The 22,754-nt window shown below is 40.1% G+C and overlaps 1 protein-coding gene across 1 annotated transcript in view; it reads left to right on the top strand.

Moving 5' to 3' along the window:
- TSHR (thyroid stimulating hormone receptor) overlaps positions 1–22,754 on the top strand; it is a 91,383-nt gene that overhangs the window by 37,803 nt on the left and 30,826 nt on the right. The window contains exons 2-5 of the mRNA XM_024567866.4: positions 7,406–7,477; positions 9,338–9,412; positions 16,908–16,982; positions 19,911–19,985. Of these exons, the coding sequence (XP_024423634.2) occupies positions 7,406–7,477; positions 9,338–9,412; positions 16,908–16,982; positions 19,911–19,985 (297 nt within the window). The remainder of the gene's footprint in view (positions 1–7,405; positions 7,478–9,337; positions 9,413–16,907; positions 16,983–19,910; positions 19,986–22,754) is intronic.

Here is a 22,754-nt window from a genome sequence, read left to right on the forward strand (position 1 = left end):
CTGTAAGCTGTTTTTTCCTGATGAGTTGTATGTGGTGCCTTAATCACGAAGAGTAAATAGTGGTACTATGGGTACGGAGTAAGTTTTCTGGGGGGTTTCCTTATATTTTAGAGAAAATAATCATTGCCTTCTTATTTTGAACCATCAAAGACAAGTTAAAACACAGTCTCTTCAGTACCTAGTATATTTTCATATGAAACAAATACTATTTTGATGCTCATTCTTTGGACAATAAAAGACTACCTTTTATTAGAAAAACTAGAAGTTTTTCTAATGTTTTTCCGAAGAATCAATACTTATATGTGTGTTGTTCCCTTTTTACAAGTATCCAAGGTGTATTGTGAAAGTAAAATAAAATATTTTGGCCAAATACAATCATTTACATTTCTTCTCTCCCATCTTCTTTTAAGGCCATAACCACAATGTCACAAGGTTCTTTGAATAAAAGTTCTGCTTTTGAAAATGTAGACAGTGGAAAATAACATCCAGCTGCTTGCCCCACAGTGGAGGGACAAAAAGACAAGCAGGTTGGCAATACACACTCCTATCAGTTAATTCTAGCTACAAAATTACTGCCTAACAAAATGACCATGAAGCTCCCATCAGGGTTAAGACTCATGCATGTGGGGCCGGTGAGAGGCAGGCAAGGCATCCACAAATTATAGTAGCTTATTCTCCACAACCCTCCGAGTAAAACTCTATAAATAAATATGGCATCTTCATTATTTATTTAGCTAGATGTCATGTCCTAGCCAGTGATGTGCGTGCTTTACTTGAGAAATAGAAGCCTTGAAGAAAATTCTTCCTGTGTTTTCATAATGTTAATCAGGCGAATAAGATTTTAAAAGCAAGGGAAGAAGGTGAAGGAAAGCTTACACTGTTATGTGGTAGATTTTAGAGAGGCAACTTATACACCAAAAGTTTTAAAAAAAACAACATACTTCATTAGTGTTTTTTTTTTCTGGATTGTTTTTACATTACTATGAAGTATTCAGGCAAAATGTGCAAGCTGCTAAATTGAATTTGGCAGTTTATATGATCAGTTGCCATTCTGATCATTTATTTATTTAACATTATTGAAATCAATCTTCTGTCTCAGGCTGCATTAAAATCATCATGACATTAACAAAGTTTATTCTGTAAATAGATCACTCATTTTCATCTAAGGCTAGGGTTGCGGGCGTTCCCCTCTTTACTTTTGTCTAAAATTTATTATGTATATTCTATCGTCAGTGAGACAGCTGTTCCGAGATGCATAATCCTTACTGGTCTATGAGTATTGGTGGGCTTTTCTTGGTGAGAAATCTGGCTAAGGAGACTATCTTGTTTGTGGAATTTGGTGAAATGTTGGCATTTCAAATATTTTTGTCTTTTAAAACACATTCTGTTATGCAAGGGAGGAAGCAAATGTTTTCCATCTACCCTTCTAGATTCTCAGCTAGGGCTCTGTAACCAGGCAGATTAGCAAGAGAAAAGCCTACACATTTGTCTAGAGTGGGAAGGGGTGGGAAAATGTGATAGGACAAAGGGGTATGAGCTGGGAGTAGTACAATACGGGGAACTTAGCAAGGCCTGTCTGTTCAGATTCCTGGGCATCCCTCTGTCTTTGGACGCTCCTTATCTCCGAAGACAAGAAGGGCATCTCTCACAGGAGAATCTTATGACTTGCTTCAAGGAAGAAGTGGGGGTGGGGAGAAGTCAGAGAGTCCTTCCTACACTGGCCATTTCTCTAATTCCTCCAGCCTAAAATATTCAGTCCACCAAGGTGCCATATTCTGGGGTAACATCTCCTAAACCCCATCGTTCCTCAATCTGAAACATTCCCCAAGAAGTTCGACTGTCCAGAAACTCAGTTGATAAGTTGTCCCATGTCACGTTGAACCCGTCTCTCAGTCCTGGGAATACATCAGTCCTAGACAGCTGTGCCTCATTTCAGGAGGTGGTGATATGGGAGGGAGTAGGGCTCCCAGGCACCCGCCTCAGTTAGGCCTCTATGTGGGGTTAGTAATTGGGCATTTAACAAGGTACATTTTCAATGGGAATAAAAGAAAAGAAAGGTTACTGGTTAGAACAAATTATCAACTCAGTTTTTGAGTCCAGAGGGCAAGAAGATTCCAGATGTTGGGTTCAAGACATCTTTAGGTGGTCAGGACAGGCAGTAACAGTCCCATGAACTTCCTGGTTTGCAGTTTGAATATCTGTGGTGATAGCAGTAGGTGTTCCATGTTTGGGCTGAGTGGCCCAAACATCGGTAGACAGGAAGAGTACCTACACGTGATCTGTCGTGATAAAGTTGATATCACTCCAGCTTCAGTTTGCAGGGCTTTGTGAAATGAGCAGTTCTAGTCTTTAGTGATGCCAGGTCAGGAAGGTGGGAAACAACTGGAAACATCAATTATTGATAAAATGAACAAATGGCAGGATCCAGTTTATAAAGACATGAAAATAGCTCAAAGAAAATAAACATTCGCAAAGGTGGATTATAGTTTTGCACTGAAATAGGTTTTTTTCTCTACAGTTACCTCCATTTCTATCAAAGATAATCAAAGGTGATATTTCTATTTGCAAAAATAAGTCTAGTCTCATTAAAATTGGCCTAATTAGTTACAGGGCAGCAAGAAGAATGATTGATCATACAAACTCTTTTTAAATCTGTTTTGCAAGGGACCTCTGGGAAATCTGAACATTGGTTCAAAGTCAAAAAGATTTTATTTAGAATTTGATTTGGGGAAGTTTGTCAAAAATATCAAAAGATGTGAATACTTGATTAAATAAGATACTGGTCATCTATTTAACCAAAGTGACAATAAAAGATTTTAAAGGCTAATATAGAAGGTTACATAGCTATGAACAAAACCCCTTTAATATTAACACTAGTTTTCCTTTAATCAAAGGACCCAATAAAAGTCCTTTGATTAAAGGAAAACAGAGCACAGGAAGTTATTTTTTTATTTATTTTTTAAATTTTATTTATTTATTTTTATTCAGTTACAATTGTCTGCATTTTCTCCCCATCCCTCCACCCCACCCCAGCCAGTCCCACCTCCCTCCTCCACCTCTACCCTCCCCCTTGATTTTGTCCTTGTGTCCTTTATAGTAGCTCCTATAGACCCCTCTGCCCACTATCTCCTCCCCACTCCCCTCTGGCTATTGTTACAATGTTCTTAATTTCAATGTCTCTGGTTATATTTTGTTTGCTTTTTTCTTTTGTTATGTTCCAGTTAAAGGTGAGATCATATGGTATTTGTCCCCCACCGCCTGGCTTATTTCACTTAGCATAATGCTCTCCAATTTCATCCATGCTGTTGCAAAGGGTATAAGCTCCTTCTTTCTCTCTGCTGCTAGTACACTGTTGGTGGGAATGCAGACTGGTGAGGCCACTGTGGAAAACAGTATGGAATTTCCTCAGAAAACTAAAAATGGAACTGCCCTTTGACCCAGCAATTCCGCTGCTGGGATTATACCCTAAGAACCCTGAAACACCAATCCAAAAGAACCTATGCACCCCTATGTTCATAGCAGCACAATTTACAATAGCCAAGTACTAGAAGCAACCTAAGTGCCCATCAGCAAATGAGTGAATCAAAAAATTATGATACATTTACACAAAGGAAGTTATTTTGATAAAACACAGAATCTTTGTTTCCTAGGTGAATTACTTGGAAGGTAAGTGACAACCTGCACACCCTGGCAGGTGAAAACTAAGCCAAGCTCTTAGGACACAAATGAACCCATAGGAAAGTGACAGCTGTCCCTGGGATGGAGGATCAATCAATAACCAATGGGTACTCAAAACCAAAATTACAAGAATCACAATGCAAACAACTAACTTTTGTAAATGGTTTTTTCCTGCTAATCTGAATTTGCAAAGGAAGGGGCCAAGAGAAATTTTTATCTCCTTCTCTCAACTAAGCAAGACAGAGATTCACGAAAACGGTATGGTAAGAACTCTCACCTCTGCCAGCTTTTCGTCAGCTGTCCCAGACCTCAGCTGCAGTCTCCAAGGAGAGTGGAGTACTCAGCCTTTTACTGTCCCATCCTCACTGCCAGAAACTACAGGGGAGGAAAACACATATTTCTTTTTTTCCTCTACCCTAGTTGACCAACTGGAGCTTTCTAGCTGAAGACAGATTTACAAGAGAAAAGCATACAACTTTATTTCAAGTTTTATGTGACATGGAAGCCTTCATAAGGAAATGAGGAGCTGAAGAAGTAGTTAACCCTGAACTTTGTTACACTAGTTTGATGAGGAGTGGAAAGTCAAGGGAAAATGATAGGACAAAGAAGTCTGAGGTCAGGGCAGTACACTGGGGGAACTTAGCAAGGCATCTTCGTTTAGATTCCTCTCGCTGTCTTCAGAGGTCAAGATGCTCCTTTTCTTTGGCTATAGGGAGGATACCTCCCACATGAAGATTTTATAACTTGCTTTAGGGAAGAAGGAGGGTCAAAGAGTCCTTCCTCCACCTGCTATTTCTCAAATTCTTCCTGCCTAAAATATTAAAAATGCCAAGGTGCCATATTTGGGGATAGTGTGGCCTGAACCCCACCAACTACAACTAACTCAGTAGTAGGAAAAAGATCTTTGTTCAACTTAAAGTGTGTATGTGTTTATCTGTGTGGAAGAGAGGGAATTCAAGAAACATGCATTATGTATTTCAGGAATTCATACATTGGGAAAGGATGTAAATACATGAATCTTTACCCCAAAGTTTATTAAATTGCATTTAGATGCTATTTCTGCTCACAGTCAAACATCTTAGAAATGATTATTCTAATTTTCTTTTCAATTAAATACGTTATTTACTTTTAAACACAGCATAAACCCCAGATTTTTAGCCAGCGTAAGTTGTCAATAATTTCCATGTTACCTACACGCTGTGTGTGCAGTCTTACAACGAGTGTGCCTCTAGGACCCGCTCTGTGCGTCTGACTATCTTTGAGCTTGAGAAACTCAGCATCCCTCAGTGATACCCAGCACGTGGATATCTCAGCCTTTGTTTTCCTTTGCCGTGGCCCAGTTTTTCTCAGAGATTTTAGTCAGATGACTTGTTGTTATTCCCCTATCTTTGTAACTTCAGAATCTTGGGTCTGAACCAACAGGCTTTTAATCAATCCAATTAAGGGACTGCAAGCAGGAGTTCAGTGAAGACAGGCAGGTGACTTATGGGACCTGAATTTCTGAAATCACAAGAAGGCAACACTAGGCTTCATGCTGAAACACTGAGGTTTGCAAAGGGCTGACAATCTGCCCTTTTGTCTTTTACATCCTCTCCCACCCTCCAAGTTCATAGGTCCTTTTATTTGTTTTTATGTAAGTACAGTTGGTATACAATATTATATTAGTTACAATAGTTTCACGTGTACAATATGGTGATTTGACATTTTTATACCTCACAGTATGATCACCCCACTAAGATTAGTAATCATCTCTCACCATGCAAACATCACAATAATGCTGACCCTATTATCGACTAGGTTCTTTTAGCAACTAATTCGGTCCTGCTGAGGCTTTGATTTGGCAAGTTACAAATATAATTCTTAATAAGCAGGCCTAATATACCAAGTAAAAGGAACTGCATTACTAAATAGGCCTTTAGTAATGTGGTGGTGAGGTGTTGCGGCCGGGAAGCGTTCTATTGTCCGATGACTAGTCTTAGTCATTTAGCGAGCCTGTGCCTCTAGACTGTGAACTTCACAAGTATTTCTCAGTGTTTTTCTCTCCCCCCTGCAGGACAGGGTGCTACACTGGGCCAGAGTTGTGCATTTCCCTTCCCCAGGTCAGGTAGGCTTCCGTTAACTCGTCTCCCCTGTGGGCAGGCCTTGTTAAGAACGGAGAACAGTACCCCGGGGCACTTCCAAGCAGTTCCTTTCCCCCTCTCTTTGCTGGGAGCACAAGGGGATTTCTCTCTGATGTTTACTATTAGAACCTGGTCAAGATAGTGGAGGTAAACCTCACAAAACTGTGGAGGTCCCGCTATGCCTGGGTCCCCTTGTAGTGTCCAACTCTCACAATTGTCCACACTCTGGGCCTCCAGCAATGCATCATCACTGTGCAGGGGTTCCTGGCCGGACACTGCTTCCCCAGGCGCCTCCTCTCGGAGTCTCTGCTCCATGAAGCTGGACTTCCTGTGTTTGGGGCAGTCTCCTCAGCCTTGGGGGCAGCCGTTGGCCCTAGGTCAACCCTCTCTTATGGATACAAAAAGAGTTTTTGATTTTTCAGTCTGATCAGCTTTTTATTCATTGTTAGGTTGGAATGGTGATTTCCAGGGTCCTCACAAGCAGAACCAGAAACTGGAAGTTCTAAATACAGGGTGGGGCCAAAGTAGGCTTACAGCTGTGACTACGCAAAACACTGTGTTTATTCTTGCATTATTTATTAATTATTGTATTTTTTCCATATGTACAACTGTAAACCTACATTTGCCCATCCCTGTATTTAGAAGTTCCAGTTTCCAGTTCTGCAAAAATTTGTAGTTCAAAGAATGCATAGATCAAGGAAATAGATCATCGAAAAATATCCTTGCAGCCTAGAGAAGAAAATAACACAATTTCAGTCTAAATCTTCAAATAAGATACTAAATGGATGGTATGTGGTTACCGATATCTAAATGGCAAAACAGCCCCAGGGGGAAGATGGTAAGCACGATGCAAACTGACTTCGGACACTACGATTGTATTTTCCGTACAGTTGCTATAGCAAAGAAAGGAAGTAAAAAATGAGGTGGAGAGACATACTGGAATGCATGGAGGTGTCTCATTATCTATAAGGAAAACCGTTTCAGACGTCCAAAAGTATCCACAAAAGCAAACTGGAAGAAGAGCCTCAAACTTTAAGTTCCATGTGCAACAAAGATGACATGATCTTGAGGAGAATTAGCTCTCGTCAGTCAGTTAGTTCCAAACTGCAGCAGGAAGAAGATTTAATAAGGTAGTAGAGGAAGGGACTTTTACTCAGGCAAAAGTATTGTCACCTTACCACTATTTTTAATCTTTAAGATATATCAAATACTTTTAATTCCTCTTTATATTCTGACGGCACTCCAAGATGTTTCCGTTGACAAGCACGTGATGTGAATTCTGTAGTCCTAAGAAACTTATGACTATATTACGTTGCCCTTTAGTTAGCAAACTGAATATGATGTTAGACACAGCTTACCGATTTCCTGCTAATTCAAAGATGAAGTTTGAGGATTTATTTGCTGCATTCGAATCTCACTCTTAATTCTGGTTTTGTTGGGGGAAAATGTATGTTTGTTTTTCCATTGAGTATTATTTTTCTTGATTTTGTATGATGAAATATATATCATAAGGGCCATGAGGCTTCTAATAATGTGTTCTGTATAATTAAGGTGAGTTATTAGAAAAGTCCAATGATTAAACCTCTAATCATGTATCATTTTTACAGGAAGTTTACAGAGACTCATCTGAAAACCATTCCCAGTCATGCATTTTCAAATCTGCCCAATATTTCCAGGATGTAAGTCATTTTTTTAATAAAAATTTTGCAATTTTGACATGTTATTTTCTAAATGTGTCCTATCCAGAAAAATTCTCTCCATATGTAATGCATATGAACATTTTATGTACAAGATGTTTATTTGATTTTGCTACATGTCTATTCCCTAACTCCTGAATGATTTTTAAAGCTAAAATAAATTTAAATTAATTTGCTCTAGAAAATTTAATAATTCTTGATGTATTTTAATGTATCTCAGGATGTGGCAAAATCTTACCTAAAAATCTCTCCCATAAGCAGATTTCTCTATCTATCTATAATCAATCTATCTTAATTACTCACTTTTTAAGACTAGTACAAATGCTTGTATTTTTCCATAAGTGTAGCCAATAACTTCAGATTTCATTATTATCTGATACAACTAACTCCTAAAGGAGTATCTCCAGCCCTGACTTAGGCCTGCTTTACAAACTCCCCCCCAAATATCATCACCTCGATGTCCCACAACCAGGACAAACTCAACATACCCAAGATAAACTCATCATCTTCCCCCTAAACCACTCCTTCCCTAGTCCTTTTAACAGCACCACCATTTAGTGGCCTGCAAGCTAAAAACCTCAAATTCCCGTTCAGCTCTTCCTCTTTCCTCATCGCCCTATACAATTACCTATTTTGTGTCTCTACTTGTCTATATTCATGCATTCACTTGACAAATGTTTATTGAGCCCTGCTTTCTGCACATTAGGATCACCTGGGAAGCTTTATAAAATATAAGTGTTTGCCCCATCCCTCATAAACACTGACTTAACTATCCTGGACCAAGTCTTGGACTTCTCTTTGTTTTAATAGCCTTCCCAGTCGTTCAAATGTATGGCCACGGTTGAGAATCTCCACTATGGCTACAGGTGGACACCACCTGTTCATTGTTAATTTTCCCAAATGTCATAGACATTCCTCTCAATAAAAATCCAGTCATTGAACTTGGCTGCCTTAGTCATTCTCATTACAAGATGGAATTGGAGGAGACAATTTGAAATGTCATTCCTTATGTATTCTTGTAGTTAGAAGTTTCTCTTTCTCCCCTTTTACTGCATAAAACTTTGTTATCTTGTTGCTTAAAAGTTCAAAACAAACCTTGAATTTTTAGCCTCATCAAAATCAAGAACAAAATTGCTGAGATACAATGTAGTCATCACTCCATGGAATGCCCCACTAGAGCATTGTGGACTTCTCTTCATCTTCTTTGAAATTACACCTTTAATTCCATACTATTAGGCATTCCATTAAAAATGCCTCATTCATTCTTGAGTTCTTTTGTAATGTCTTTCATTTTCTTCTCTTTTGCGTACTTGCCTAACTTGCATAATTCATTCATTTAATCATTAATTCACTTAACACATTTATTAGGAGTCTGCTACGTGTCAAGCACTGTGAAGGGGATTTGCGATTCAATGGCCACAAGAAACACACATAGTTCTCCATTTCAGAGAATTTGGGGCATAATGAGACAACATAAATCAAAATCATCCAAACAATTGCCAAGTTGCACTGCGATAATTAGGGAAAGAAGTACATGCTGCCATGAAGATATATTATGAGAAATTTGACCTACTCAGGAAATTTGGGGAAAGCTTCTGAAGGAAGTACCAGTTAAATGAAGCCTTAAGGATGAGTAGATTTCATGTATTGGGAAACTTTCAGGTCTCACTAGATCTAAAAAAAATAGTAACTAATTTTAACATTATTCAGAAGGAACCATGAGTACTGTATATGTTTTATGATCTACGGAGCTGCTGACAAAGAAGTTACATGAAAATAGTATGCTTAGAGTTCATAACCCTACTAACTTTCTATTTTGTCTTGTGTTTTTGTGGTGTTCAGCTACTTATCAATAGATGCAACCCTGCAGCGGCTGGAATCACACTCCTTCTACAATTTGAGTAAAATGACGCACATGTAAGTACAAAGAAAAATGCAGCATAGACCCAAGCCACTGCCGCTCTTGATTGGTAATTTGGGGGTTCCAGATGGCAATAACAGTCCATCTATGGCTAATGGGAAGATCGTATGGGGGAGGTCCTTAGATTACATGATGATGGAGAAAGGCCCAGCTGAGCCCAGCCTTCTAGCAATCCCCAGGCATGGAACCCTCCAGATCAATACAGACACCAGCTAAATACCAGCCAGTGAACCCAGTGGATTCCACTTAGAGCAGAAGAATCATCGAGTTCAGCACTGGCTAAAATCCTAATCCACAAAATTGAGCTATAATAAAATGGTTGTTATTTTACCACTTTGTTTGGGGTAGTTTGATAGCCAAAAGAGGTAGCAATTATACTGGAATATCAGTTAAGGATGGTTAAAAGACATTGAGGATTTGCAAGAGAAAAATATGAGATTTACAGGTTTCTTACTGAGGGTCCTAAGGAAACATAAACCAGTTATCCCGGGTTTTAAACTTCCGCTGGGGTACTATCAGATGTACTATTTGGGGTACATCTGATAAAGTGTACATCTGATAAAGATTTATACTTGTAAAGTGAAACATTGGTGGCCACTTCCACCTATTTCATTTCTTCTCTAAAGAAGCCAATAGAAAATAAGTGATTGCTGTTGTTGCTCCTATTAATAATAGCTACCAAACACTGAATGCTTTTTACGGGCAAGCACTGTGCTAAAAGTGCTTCACACATACTGTCCCACTTGATCTCACTCAGCCCCAGTTTGTACTGTGTAAAATGAAGATGGTAACACACAGCTGACAGGGCTCCTGTCCAAGTTTACTCAGCTAAGAAATTACAGTCAGAATTTGAAACCAAGAGTGTCTGCCTCCAAAACCAATGTAAATGCATAACATCTCTTTAACGTAAGGCAGACATAATTAAATAAAATGCTGCCTTCACAAGGATGTTTTTACTTTCATGGGGATTTTTTTTTAAATCACAAGTAAATACAAATTCTACAGCTAGGTACATAAAATGTGTGATTTTTGGCGAACAGTGTAATAACACTTAATTTTGTCAATTCATTAAATTGAATCAAGTGGATTTATCATGAAAGGAGCAATATGTATCTTCCAGGCAATTCGAAAAATTATGTTCATAAAGTTCTATTTCCAGTGGGAAATCTTCTGATAAACTTACATTTTCCTCAATCTGCTTCAAAAATCTCAACATTTATAAAGAATTTGAATGAACATCTACTATTTTAAATTCCTCAGTAAGTTAGAAGATGCATCAAAATCATGACTATTACCCTTTGGCTATAGATTGTTTTCTCCCAGTTGCATCATGGAATGTTAGTGCTGAAATACTTCATTGATAATTATCAAAGCAGACTAATTAAGATTTACTTCATTGAAAAGCCTTGGTAATGTAGAGATGACTTATTCTGTGAATTATAGACTATTACTAAAAAGTGAGTGCTAGTTTAAAAATCAGGACTTTAGAAGCTAAAGATCTAATATATTCCAAGAACTTTGTCAGATGTTATACTTTTTGACCCAGTAATTTCATGTCTATAAATTTTCCTTAATACAGTAAACACTGGAGTGAGAAAAAGTTTACATAAAAAGCCATTTGTCTCAGAGTTCATTTATAATAGCAAACATTTGGAAACTACTCGCATGCTTAGCTAGTAGAGTGGTTGAATATGAAACACTGAGCAAGCACTAGAAGTCTGTTGTCATAGACTATTTGATCCCAGGGGAAATGCTTTTGACATAATGCCATTAAAAAAAAAACAGGTATACTTACGGGAAGGGAAAAAAACCTGATTTTCTTTGAATCATGGAATGATGGGAGATTTCACATTTTTTTACCTTTATAGTCAATTGAAGTCAATTTTCTAAAAATTAAAGTTTCCTTTCATATTCATTAATCTTGAAATTAATACTTGAGGTTTAAATACATGGATGTGATAAAGCCTATCATATAATGTTACTTTAAAATTAATGTACCTAATTCTAGTCCCAGTTTTCACCTTGGTACTGTACAGCATTTAAAGTATTCAAAGTAACACAATGATGGCTTTGCCAATATATACACATCTTGTTTTTAAAGTAAATAATTAGTTTCCTCTTCCCTAGATCTCCCAGAGCACGCAGTAAAGTTGTGCATAAAAGATGTCTAATAATGATTTGTTTAATTTTACTAGATCTTGCCCCACTCTGCTCACCAGGGCAAGCAGACCTAGGAACAGTCAGAGTGGCCTGCCCGCCCCCCCACCCCCGCCTTTTCTTTTGTACTATTGGAACTTAAAAGCAGAAAAATATTGAACATCAAAATAAAGTAAAAGTTAAAAAGATGCTGGGCACTGGCTGAGAGCTAGATTTTTGGCTGATATCTCCTTCAGTTTCTTATTTTAAACAGCATTATCTTACACATGACCTCATTTGTATTTCTTAAAAGTCCAGCTGTGCTGACCAGGTCAGCTTCTCTGCTCTTCAGAATGGACTTCATTCTCAGTCCATCTCCTTGCCCTGTGCAAGTCTGAAGCTTCCTCATCTCCCTTGGCCCCATTGAACTTGGCAGGTGAAATGCCAGCTCGGCTTCACCACTGCTCTCAATTTGCTTCCCAGCTTGGTGTGCTTTTTGCTCATGGACTGGGGATGCTTAGGGTGTGGGCAAATACCTCTAAGCCTGAGGATCACAGTCAAATGCCACGATCAAATGCCTGTTTAACTGCGGTGGGAAGGGGGCCACCAGACAATGGAAGGAAATCAGTAGTTGGAAAGTTCCTTAATTGGAGGGGTTTTAAGCCTCCCTTTCCCCTCTTTTGGCTCCCTGTCGCCCCGACCTGCGAACTCCCTCCGCCCACCTTGCTGATTGCCCATCCTCTCGGGGTTTAGGCTACTCAGTGCCAGCCGTAATGCCAGTTGTTTTAAATGAGCCAGTCTCTCTGTTCTTGGCTCTTACTGAGACTTAACAAGTGTTTCTCAGAAAAAAGAAAATAAAAACCAGAATCTAGACATATGATTAAAATGAACCTAATATATGCTAAATTATTAATCTGCTGGTTTCTGAAAACACTGCACACCTGGGCATTGGTGTTATAATCTTTGCTTAAATGTTTGTTTAAATTTGCTTAAATTTCATTTTATTTGAAATCTAATGAAGGGAAATTAAGCAAGTATTTATGGCAAGTATTTAAATTTTTTCTTAGTTCTGGTGGGTAATTTCCCATTACTTTAAAAAAAAAAAAAAGGTTGAATTTGAAGTTAGAAGGCCTAGATCAAGGCCCAGGGTAGCCCCCAGCTGTTTAACAGGAGAGCAGGCCCCTTACCTTTCCAAACATGTCTCCACTGCCGTGTCTGCAAATGGGGATGGTGTCACCTCCTTCGCCTAAGTCAGTTCTGCCGTTCCCTCACTGGCAGGACCATCTGGAGTAATACAAAGTATATATCCAGTTCCTTTTTTACCCTTTAGCCTTCCAAAGCTGGGCTTTTCTAACCAACAAGCTTCGCAATCCTCAAATATTTCCCTGACACAGGTAAATCACCCCACTCCACGGAAAAGCGTACTTGAAGAGTTGAACACACTATGTGGCCCAGCATATTTTTTAAAAATTGATAAAGAATCTCTATAGCTTTGCTTTGTTTTTTAACTTGATGATTTTTGCATGCCTTTTATTACACTTTTTTCCTTCTTTTGAACAAGATAAAATAAAAAGTGAAAAATCACACACTCCTAGTCTCCAACCCTTTCTACCAGAGCTGACCACCGTGAACAGTGTGTATACTCTGTATGTTAAGAATTTTGTCAGAGCTTATTGCATTGGTTTCGGTAGGCTGATTAAGGTAACCGAAGTTTATTTCTTGCTCCTGGGACAATACCGGGTGAAGGAGAATGGCGGCAGGACAGCTCTCCCCTACACGGTCATGCAGGGATCCAGGCCGCTGACCCAGCGGCCCCTCGACCTTCAGTTTTTGTTCACATCTACTAGGGAAGACATCTCCATTCCAAACCGCTGTGCTCAATTACATATAGGTTTCCTTCCCCTCGGTGCCCCCCACCACCGACCCCCAGCTTCCTGGCAGCATCACTACCCTCCTGTACGCTCGGCCACGATTGCTTAACTGAAAACTGTGACTCACATTCAATCTCCCAGGCAAGCTTGGAACTCACTCAAATGCAGACCCTCTTTCACCCTTCTCCTATGATCAGAGGTTCTGTGGTACTTACCTCTACTCCTCCTTGCTTTCTTCCTTAGAAAAGCTTCTTCTACCAGCTACATTCACTTCTGGCCTTGTCTGCATTTAATTAACTACTGGCCGTCCATACCCCTGCCCCTTCCTTGCTTCAGCAGATTTTTTAGTTTTTCTCTAGCTTTATTGAGCTATAATTAACAATATAACATTGTGTAAGTTTAACGGACAAGGTGTTGATTGCATACGCTACATATTTCATAATGATTTCTGCTACAGTAATAGCTGACACATCCATTCTGTCACGTAATCACCATTTCTTTTTTGTGAGAACATTTAAGATCTCTCTTAGCAACTTCCAAGTACATAGTAGAGCATTATTCACTATGGTCACCGTGCTCCATATTAGAGCCCTAGAATTTGTTAATATCATAACGAGAAGTCGGTTCCCTTTGATCGATATTTCCCCATCCCCCGTCCCCAGCCTCTTAACAACCACTCCACTCTCTAGTTCTCTGAGTTCGGCTTGTTTAGATTCCACATGTAAGTGATATCATACAGAGTTTATCTTTCAGCACAGATTTTTTTTTAAGTCACTCGTGAGCAAGTTTTGAGCTGACTGCCTTCTTACCTTGGAAAGCAGCTTCTTTTCCCTGGTGTTTTCTTGCAGTATCTCTATTCATCTTTCCTTTAACTCTTACGTTTCCCCCAGAAATCCATCTTCTCTGTGTCTCCCCCACGCCTCTCCCGTGGCCTCTCCTACCTCTTTCTTCTCTCACAACAGCCATGAAGGCTGCAGCTCATTTCATCAGCTGGAACCAACATCACTGCCTCTTTCCCTTTCATTCATTACCTGTAAAGACGATTCATTTGGTTGCACTTCATCTCATTGTAACATTCTCTTGGGTCACTCACTGAAGTCTGCTTATTAAACCACAGACTCTTATGGAACAATTTTCTAGACTACAAACCACACTCAAGACAGTTTCCTAAACTCTCCTAAATGGTTTACATTTGATTGTCTCTGACAGCAGCTCTGACCCTCCTCCCCAAATGGAAAGCTCTGGTGGGGAATGTATGGCTCACCCTGCAGAGACGGTGCACCACCTGGACAGTCTGAGTCCCTCCGAGGGCAGGGCGGGACAGATGTGAGAGTGTGCAGCAGGTGGCCAGTTCACCTGGGGGGAGAGGGAGTCTCAGGGGAGAGGGTTTTAGTAGCAAAACAGCACAAAAATTTAAATCTAGTTTAAAGTGGGTCTTTCAATGCAGGGTCTTGGTTGGGTAAAGATCATAATATGATAGGATTCATGGAAATAAGACAAAGGTTTTGAACTGAGGGTTTTCAGAGTTCTGGGATATAAACTATTGATGTTCTGTTGAAGCTTGATAGGTCTTTTAAGAAGTACCCATAATGAACAATAAAGTTATTTATCTGGAAAAAAGTTATGGCAATGAAAACAATGGGCCAGTAAGATTGTATTAACATAGATAGCAAACTGAGGTGGACGGTTTCTGTTCTCAGGGTTAATTCCATCCTCTCTTTTCCAAGGTCAGTTCCACACTCAACATCCTTAGTCAAATACCAAACTTAGTGTTTTGTTGTGGTTGTTTTGCTTTTACATTTTGTACAAACATTGCAGCCCAACCCAAGTTCTTGGTGTCTGCTCTAGCTTTCATCCCACTTAGGAGAATAACAATGCTAAAATGACTGTTTATAGAGCCCTCACTGTGTGCTAGGTCACACATCAAATTCCTTGCAGACAGTATTCAACCCTCACAAGAGTCCTGTGATGAAACAGGAGCTGTTATTGTCCCTATTTACATATGAGGAAACTATGGCTCAGAAGGTCAAGGAAGTTGCCCCAAGTCATGTAGCCAGAGTGTCAGGGCCAAGATTCGATCGCAGGTCCATCTGACTATTCAGCAATGAAAAGGAGCAAACCACTGATACGTGCTAAGTGGATGACCCTCGCAGGCACTATGCTAAAGGGAAGAAGCCAGACATACAAGATTACATATTTGTGATTCCATTTATATGAAATGCCCAGATGAGGCAAATTTATAGAGATTAGTGGTTCTTAAGCATGGCAAAGGGGGAGAGAATTAACTGCAAATGAGCATATGGTTATTTCTGTCATTGATAGAAAGGTTCTAAAACTGGATTGTGGTGATGGTTGCACAATTCTATAAATTTACTAAAAATCTGCCCTGACTGGTTGGCTCAGTGGATTGAGCATTGGCCTACAAACCAAAAGATCACTGGTTTGATTCCCAGTCAGGGCACATGCCTGGGTTGAGAGCCCAGTCCCCAGCTGGGGGCGTGCAAGAGGGAACAGTCGGTGTTTCTCTCTCTCTCTTTCTCCTTCCCTCTCCTCTCTCCAAATATAAATAAATAAAATCTTTTTAAAAAATTTAAATTTACCAAAAATCATTTAATTATATACCTGCCATGCATGAATTTGTGGAAATTCTCCTTCAGTATTCTAAGTCTTGTCATTGTCACTATCAGCAACTGAATGCAGGTCCCTTCAGGCATCAAGCCTTGGGTCCATCCCAAAGAGGAGAGGCCACGGGTCTTCCTGGGCTCTGGGCTCTCTCTGTAAGCATGGGGAGTGCCTTGAAACTCTGCTAACCAATCTACATATGTTGACTACATTTAATTTGACCAGTGAAAACTTATTTCTAACAATCACTAATTTCACTAATGCCACCCGTGCATTTTGATGAGGATGCATGCAAACCCAACTATGTAAATTACAGACATACATGACATCACACCACGTGGGCTGAAGAATCTTAAATTACTAATGTAGAAAAATAAACCCAAGGGAACTGTTGAGACTCACTACATCCACTACCTCTGAAATGGTAATTAACAGAGGGACCTCGCTGCCCTCATCACCTTGCTGCCACCCATCCAAGCCACTCAAGCTCCCAACCAGGGCCAGGATACTTGCTCCTGTTCACAATGAAGGTTTCTGTCCTCCGCAAACCACTGAAGAGGTGTTTCTTTCCTGGTTATACCTCAAAGTAAGAAAAGGCTCTGGGACTAAGGTTAAAAGAAAGGTTGCCCATAAAGGCAAATGGACCGAAATGAAGTCGATGATGTTAGAGGGCTGAGCAGCTCCTACGTCCCTGCGAGGAGCCCCGAGCACCGTGTTGGGACCGACTCCTGGTGGGAAGAGTCCGTGAGGTGTCACGTCAACGTGTATTCTTCTCATGTTAAACCTGATTTATGTTGTTTTATCTTTGATAAGAACAGAAATGGATGTATTATGGTGAATGTGCTCTCTGTAACTTTTATAGAGAGATTCGGAATACCAGAAGCTTAACATTCATAGACCCTGGTGCCCTAAAAGAGCTGCCTCTTCTGAAGTTCCTGTAAGTAGTAATGCCACTCTAATACTATTTTTAACTTTTTTTCTAGAGAATTATAATGTTATTGTCTACCAAGAATCTCCCTAGCATGATGTGGGACAAGTTTGTTTTTTAGTGGGGTAAGGCCTGGGGCAAATCACATCCTATGGCTTAGGTTGTGATTTCCCATCAGGCAAGGTATCAAGTGAAATGGTCCCCATTTTAAAAAACCTATTCACCCCTGGCTGGTGTGGCTCAGTGGATTTGGCGTCATCCTGCAAACTGAAAGGTCATGGGTTCCATTCCCAGTCAGGGCACATGCCTGGCTTGCAGACCAGGCTCCCAGTTGGGGGTGTGCTACAGGCAACAGATTGCTGTTTCTCTCGCACATCGATGTTTCTCTCCCTCATTCTCCCTCCCTTCTGCTCTCTCTAAAAATAAATAAAATCGTAAAAAAATAAAAAAACTGTTCAAAAGTAAGTGTGTAGTGCTAGGACCAGAGACCTGCTCCAAGAGACATGAAGGAGAAAATGCAAACATATATGTGTGTGTATATATTTGGGTGTGTGTGTGTGTGTATAATGTTTTTAAATAGAGTATAAGAGAACAAAACAAAATAAAGAACTCTGAGTGCCCACTGGTCAATTTTATTAGAAAAAGGCTTCACAAATACATGAGAGTAGTTGCAACATAACAAAAATAAAAAAGCCACAAAGGGTAATATCCAATCTCTTGGAGGCTGTGGGGACAAAAAAGGAAGGGGCAGCACTTACTGCTTTGCTTTGGTGACACCTTAACCATACTCCATGAGAGCAGGAACCACATTGGTGTTCTCTGTTACATCTTTCCTGACTAGCACAGAGTAGGCGCCCAACAAAAATGTGTTCGGTGGATGTACAGGTGTGGCCTCAGGTCCTCTAGGGCCCAGCTGGAAGAGCCCCTCCCACCTCCCACTTTCCTGCTCACATGCACTGTAAAAGGTAAGAACACAATAACATTAGGAGGAAAAAAAATAATAATCGACCTTAATCCCAATGCCCAGAAATAATCACTATTGACACAGTTCGTTTCCATCTAGGGATTTTACATAAAAGTATAGAGCCATGTCTATTTTATGAAATGTCTTTAATGATGAATAGATGTTATCCAGGAAAAAAGGGAGTTGAGGTAGAAGAGAAACACAGATGGATGGGAAAGCATGATAAAGACACAAAGCAGCCCTGGCCAGGTGGTCCAGTTGTCCGGGGCATCTTCCCATACACCAAAAGGTTGCAGGTTTGATCTCTGGTTAGGGCGTGTACAGGAAGTAACCGATTAATGTTTCTCTCTCACATCGATGTTTCTTTCTCTCTCTCTTTCTCTTTCTCTCTTTCTGTCCCTTCCCCTCCCTCTAAAACCAATAAAAACATATCCTCAGATGAGGGCTTTTTAAAAAAGACACAAAGGTGGTATTTGGGGGTGGGGGCAGACTTAGAACAGTTCAGTATTGAAGAGGTAGAATCAGGAGATTATGGAAGACTAGAAAAGGATATTAATGGGACATGTGGCTGAAGGGGTATCTGGGGAGTGACCACAACTTGTGGGACAAGGCAGCCACTCCTGTATGGACTTTGCATTTCGATCAATAAATAACTTTGATACGACGATCCCTCCTATGTGCCAGGCTCTGTGGGGAACACATAGGATGGTAAAATATTGTCCTTGCCTTCAGCTTAGGGAAGGCAAGGACAATATTTGGGAAGGATACTATATATGAAACTGAAAAGTTCCTCCTATACAGGAGAATAATGGTAAGTGAACAGTGAGATCTACATACATTATTGGGGGTAATCAGAAGAGGTATCAAAAAGGAGATGGACTTGTCTAGGTCTTTGAGTGGAGAGGTCTTGATCCAAGTCCCTAATCTGACATTTCAGCCCTTTCCTGTATGTTCCCTACTTAAATCTTGGGCCTTTTTCCCCTACTGTCCCACGTGAACCACTATTGCAATTGAACTAGCTTGTTCATGTCCCTCCTTTGTTCTCTGCAATGTCCCATTTGCTCTTTCTGAGACCTCTGGCTCCTGCTTCCTCCTCAAATCCTATGTCCTCTCCTCTAGAAGGAGTCAGGTCAGCAGTCACCTTAGAAGGTACATCAGTGGAACTAGAGTTTTTTTCTGCTGGAAGAATTTTGTTTAAGCTTCACTGCTAGTGTCTAGGTCTCATGCCATGCCATGCCAAACCTCTCAAAAAAATCTGTTTTTACTACCTACATTCTAGTAGCTACCAACTCAATCTGGGAGGCATCCAGAGCCTGAGAGTTTTTGTGTTTATGCTGTTAATGGACATCTTTTATCTTTGACATTTTGTCCTGACGATACAAATTTTGGGAAGGAAATGTGTCTTTGGCTGCTTTCTTTCCTTGGCTGGGCACAGTTTTAAAATGGGGCTTCTGCATGGTATTCCCAGTGACTGCCAGGGGGGAATGATCCCTGCAAAATGATGAGCACAGTACAAAGTAAAGTTAGAAAAAGGAAGCTTGGCTTGTAGTTGGGCAGCTACATTGTCTTCCTGCCCCACTCCCGTATTCCATCCCCACAACAAACACACATGGACACCCACAATGTCTTCCAATTAAAACAAGAAAATCTCTCTCACACACACACACACACACACACACACACAGAAATCTGAACACTTTTCCTTGGACTCTTACTTGATTCAAATAATCCCCAGGTTCTTCTAAACAAAAAAGATGTTTTGACACTGATGGACTGGATTAGATTATTGTACCTTGAGGGAATATCGTCTCACCCAAGGGTTAGAACTTGCCCATGTCACTCAGGTATTTAGTGGAGCAGTTAGGATTTGAGTCTGACTTCAAAACCTCGCTTTCAGGTATTACATTATTCTGCTTCCTATATGTTAATTTTCTTAGCTGATTTCTATTTTTTCTTCTTTTTTATTGTTTTAGTGGCATTTTCAACACTGGGCTTAAAATATTCCCTGACCTGACCAAAGTCTATTCCACTGATGTGTTCTTTATACTGTAAGTATACACCTGTGCAATGTTTGGCAACATTTTATTTGTCACTGACAAGGAATAAAGTGCATCCATTGGTGCTGGTTGAAGCCAAGTAGAGCAATTGTTTAAGAAGGAAGCAGTGACCAGCAGTGACACCAGCTGATGACTGAGGCATGGCCACTGGGCTTAGTGATGTGGGCACTGGTGACCCTGACAAGGACAGCTCCAGGGGAGTGCTGTTGGTGAAGTCTGGTTAGAGTGGGCCAGAGGGAGAATCACAGAGAGTCATCACGACAAACTCTTGAGAAGTTTTACTGCTACAAGGGAGCAGAAAGTGTCTCAGTAGTTGGTGGATATTGGGTCAAGAGAAAAGGCTGGGCGTATTTTTTTCCACTGTAGAAATTATGGCATGTTTGTTTACTGGTAGGAATGATTAAATAGAAGAAAATGTTGGTAAGGTTGATACTTTAATTTTCACCTAGCTTTTGAATACTTTTTAAACACTTTCCAACACATTATCAAGGTTGCTCCTCTGGACCACCTTTTTAAGTCATAAAAGGAAGTTGAACCACCTTTTTAAGTCATAAAAGAAAGTTATAATTTTTCCATTCTACAAATGAGGAAACTGAGGAATAGAAAACCTAGGTGATTTTGTCTGAGCATAGTCCCAAGGAGCAGTCCCTAGAGGTGCTCAAACTACTTCCTATGACTTCTGACTGGCTATGTGCTCTTTACCAAAACCTGTGACATAGTGAGGTGTCTTACCTAGCTGTACAGAAGTGAAGGGATGGAGAAGCGATCACTGACTGGACAAGCCTCCGCAACCTCTCGTGCTTCTGCATGCACTTCCAGGGATCCGGTGATGGAGCACATCACCATCCCCTCCTGAGAACTTATAAAAAATTAAGTGGATGCACCAAGACAAAGAAATATGGCCCAAATGAAAGAACAGAACAAAACTCCAGAAAAACAACTAAGTGACAAGGAGATAGCCAACCTATCAGATGCAGAGTTCAAAACACTGGCAATCAGGATGCTCACAGAAACTACTGAGTTCAGTTGCAAAATGAAGGAAGAAATGAAGGCTATACAAAGAGAAATCAAGGAAAATATAGGGAACCAACAGTAAAGGGAAGGAAACTGGGACTCAAATGAACGATTTGGAAAAAAAGAAAGAAAGAAACATCCAACTGGAACAGAATAAAGAAACAAGAACTTTATTTCAGAAATGAGGAGAGGTCGAGGAACCTCTAGGATACCTTTAAATATTCCAACATCTGAATCACAGGAGTGCCAGAAGAAGAAGAGGAAGAGCAAGAAATTGAAAATTTATTTGAACAAATAATCCAGGAAAACTTCCCTAATCTGGTGAAGGAAATAGACATGCAAGTCCAGGATATTCAGAGAGTCCCAAAGAAGCTGAATCCAAGAATCAACACACCAAGACACATCATCATTACATTACCCAAGATTAAAGATAAGGAGAGAATCTTAAAAGCAGCAAGAGAAAAGGAGACAGTTACCTACAAAGTACTTCCCATAAGACTATCAGCTGATTTCTCAAAAGAAATCTTACAAGCAAGAAGGGGCTGGAAAGAAGTATTCAAAGTCATGAAAGGCAAGGACTACATCCAAGATTACTGTATCCAGCAAAGCTATCATTTAGAATGGAAGGGCAGATAAAGTTCTTCCCAGATAAGGTCAAGTTAGAGTTCATCATCACCAAGCTCGTATTATATGAAATGTTAAAGGGACTTATCTAAGGAAAAGAAGATAAAAACTATGTACAGTAAAATGACAACAAACACAACAATCAACAACTGAACCTAAAAAACAAAAACTAAGCAAACAACTAGAACAGGAACAGAATCACAGAAATGGAGGTCACATGGATGGTTATCAGTGAGGAGAGGGGGAGAAGGGGAGGCAAAAAGGTACAGGGAATAAGAAGCATAATTGGTAAGCACAAAATAGACAGGGGGAGGTTATGAATAGTACAGGAAATAGAGAAGCCAAAGAATTTATATGTACAACCCATAGACATGAACTAAAGGATGGGGGGAATGCTGGAGGGTGGGGGGGATGCAGAGAGGAGGGGAATAAAGAGGAGAAAAAAAGGGACAACTGTAATAGCATAATCAATAAAATATACTTTTAAAAATTAAGTGGATATAAAACAATGTTAAAAGTTGCATACAAAGAGAGTTACAGGTTGAGTTTGACCTACAGAGTCGGCAAAATGTGGAGTGATAGGATCCAAACCGTTGGGATTTTGCTAGGAAAAACTGACCATGCTTCTTTGCTGCAGAAGAGCTCAGTTCAAAACACAGACAGTCTCCTGGCAACTAGATTGGCACAGAAATGTTCTCTGGGAACACCCTCCTGGCAGTGTTTTCCAAGTGGAGAACACTTACTCGCGAAATGAAACCCATTGACTCTTTTTAGAAGTGCCATAAACTCTAGTTGATATGGACATGTCTGTCGCAGATTCACAAGAAGTCTCTGAGACCCACCTGCCCCCCTCGCAGATAAGGACTGAGTCAGGGACTTCAGCCAAATCCAACGCCCCCTCACATACTGGACCTTTGGGGCCCTGTGTGCATATCTGTCTAGGATGGCTCTCATCACCTCATTCTACCTCTCAGCCATCAGCAGCTAAGTCAATGAAATGTAAAAAGAAGTAAGATTAAACTAAATTGTGTCTGGTTATTTATTTAAGTGCATATGTGCAACAAGAGTCCAACTTCAAAAAATAAAAATAAAATAAATTACTGGTTTCACCAAATGTTTTTA

This window comes from Desmodus rotundus, chromosome 7 (genome assembly GCF_022682495.2).
Source record: "Desmodus rotundus isolate HL8 chromosome 7, HLdesRot8A.1, whole genome shotgun sequence".
In the NCBI taxonomy this organism is placed as follows: Eukaryota; Metazoa; Chordata; class Mammalia; order Chiroptera; family Phyllostomidae; genus Desmodus; species Desmodus rotundus.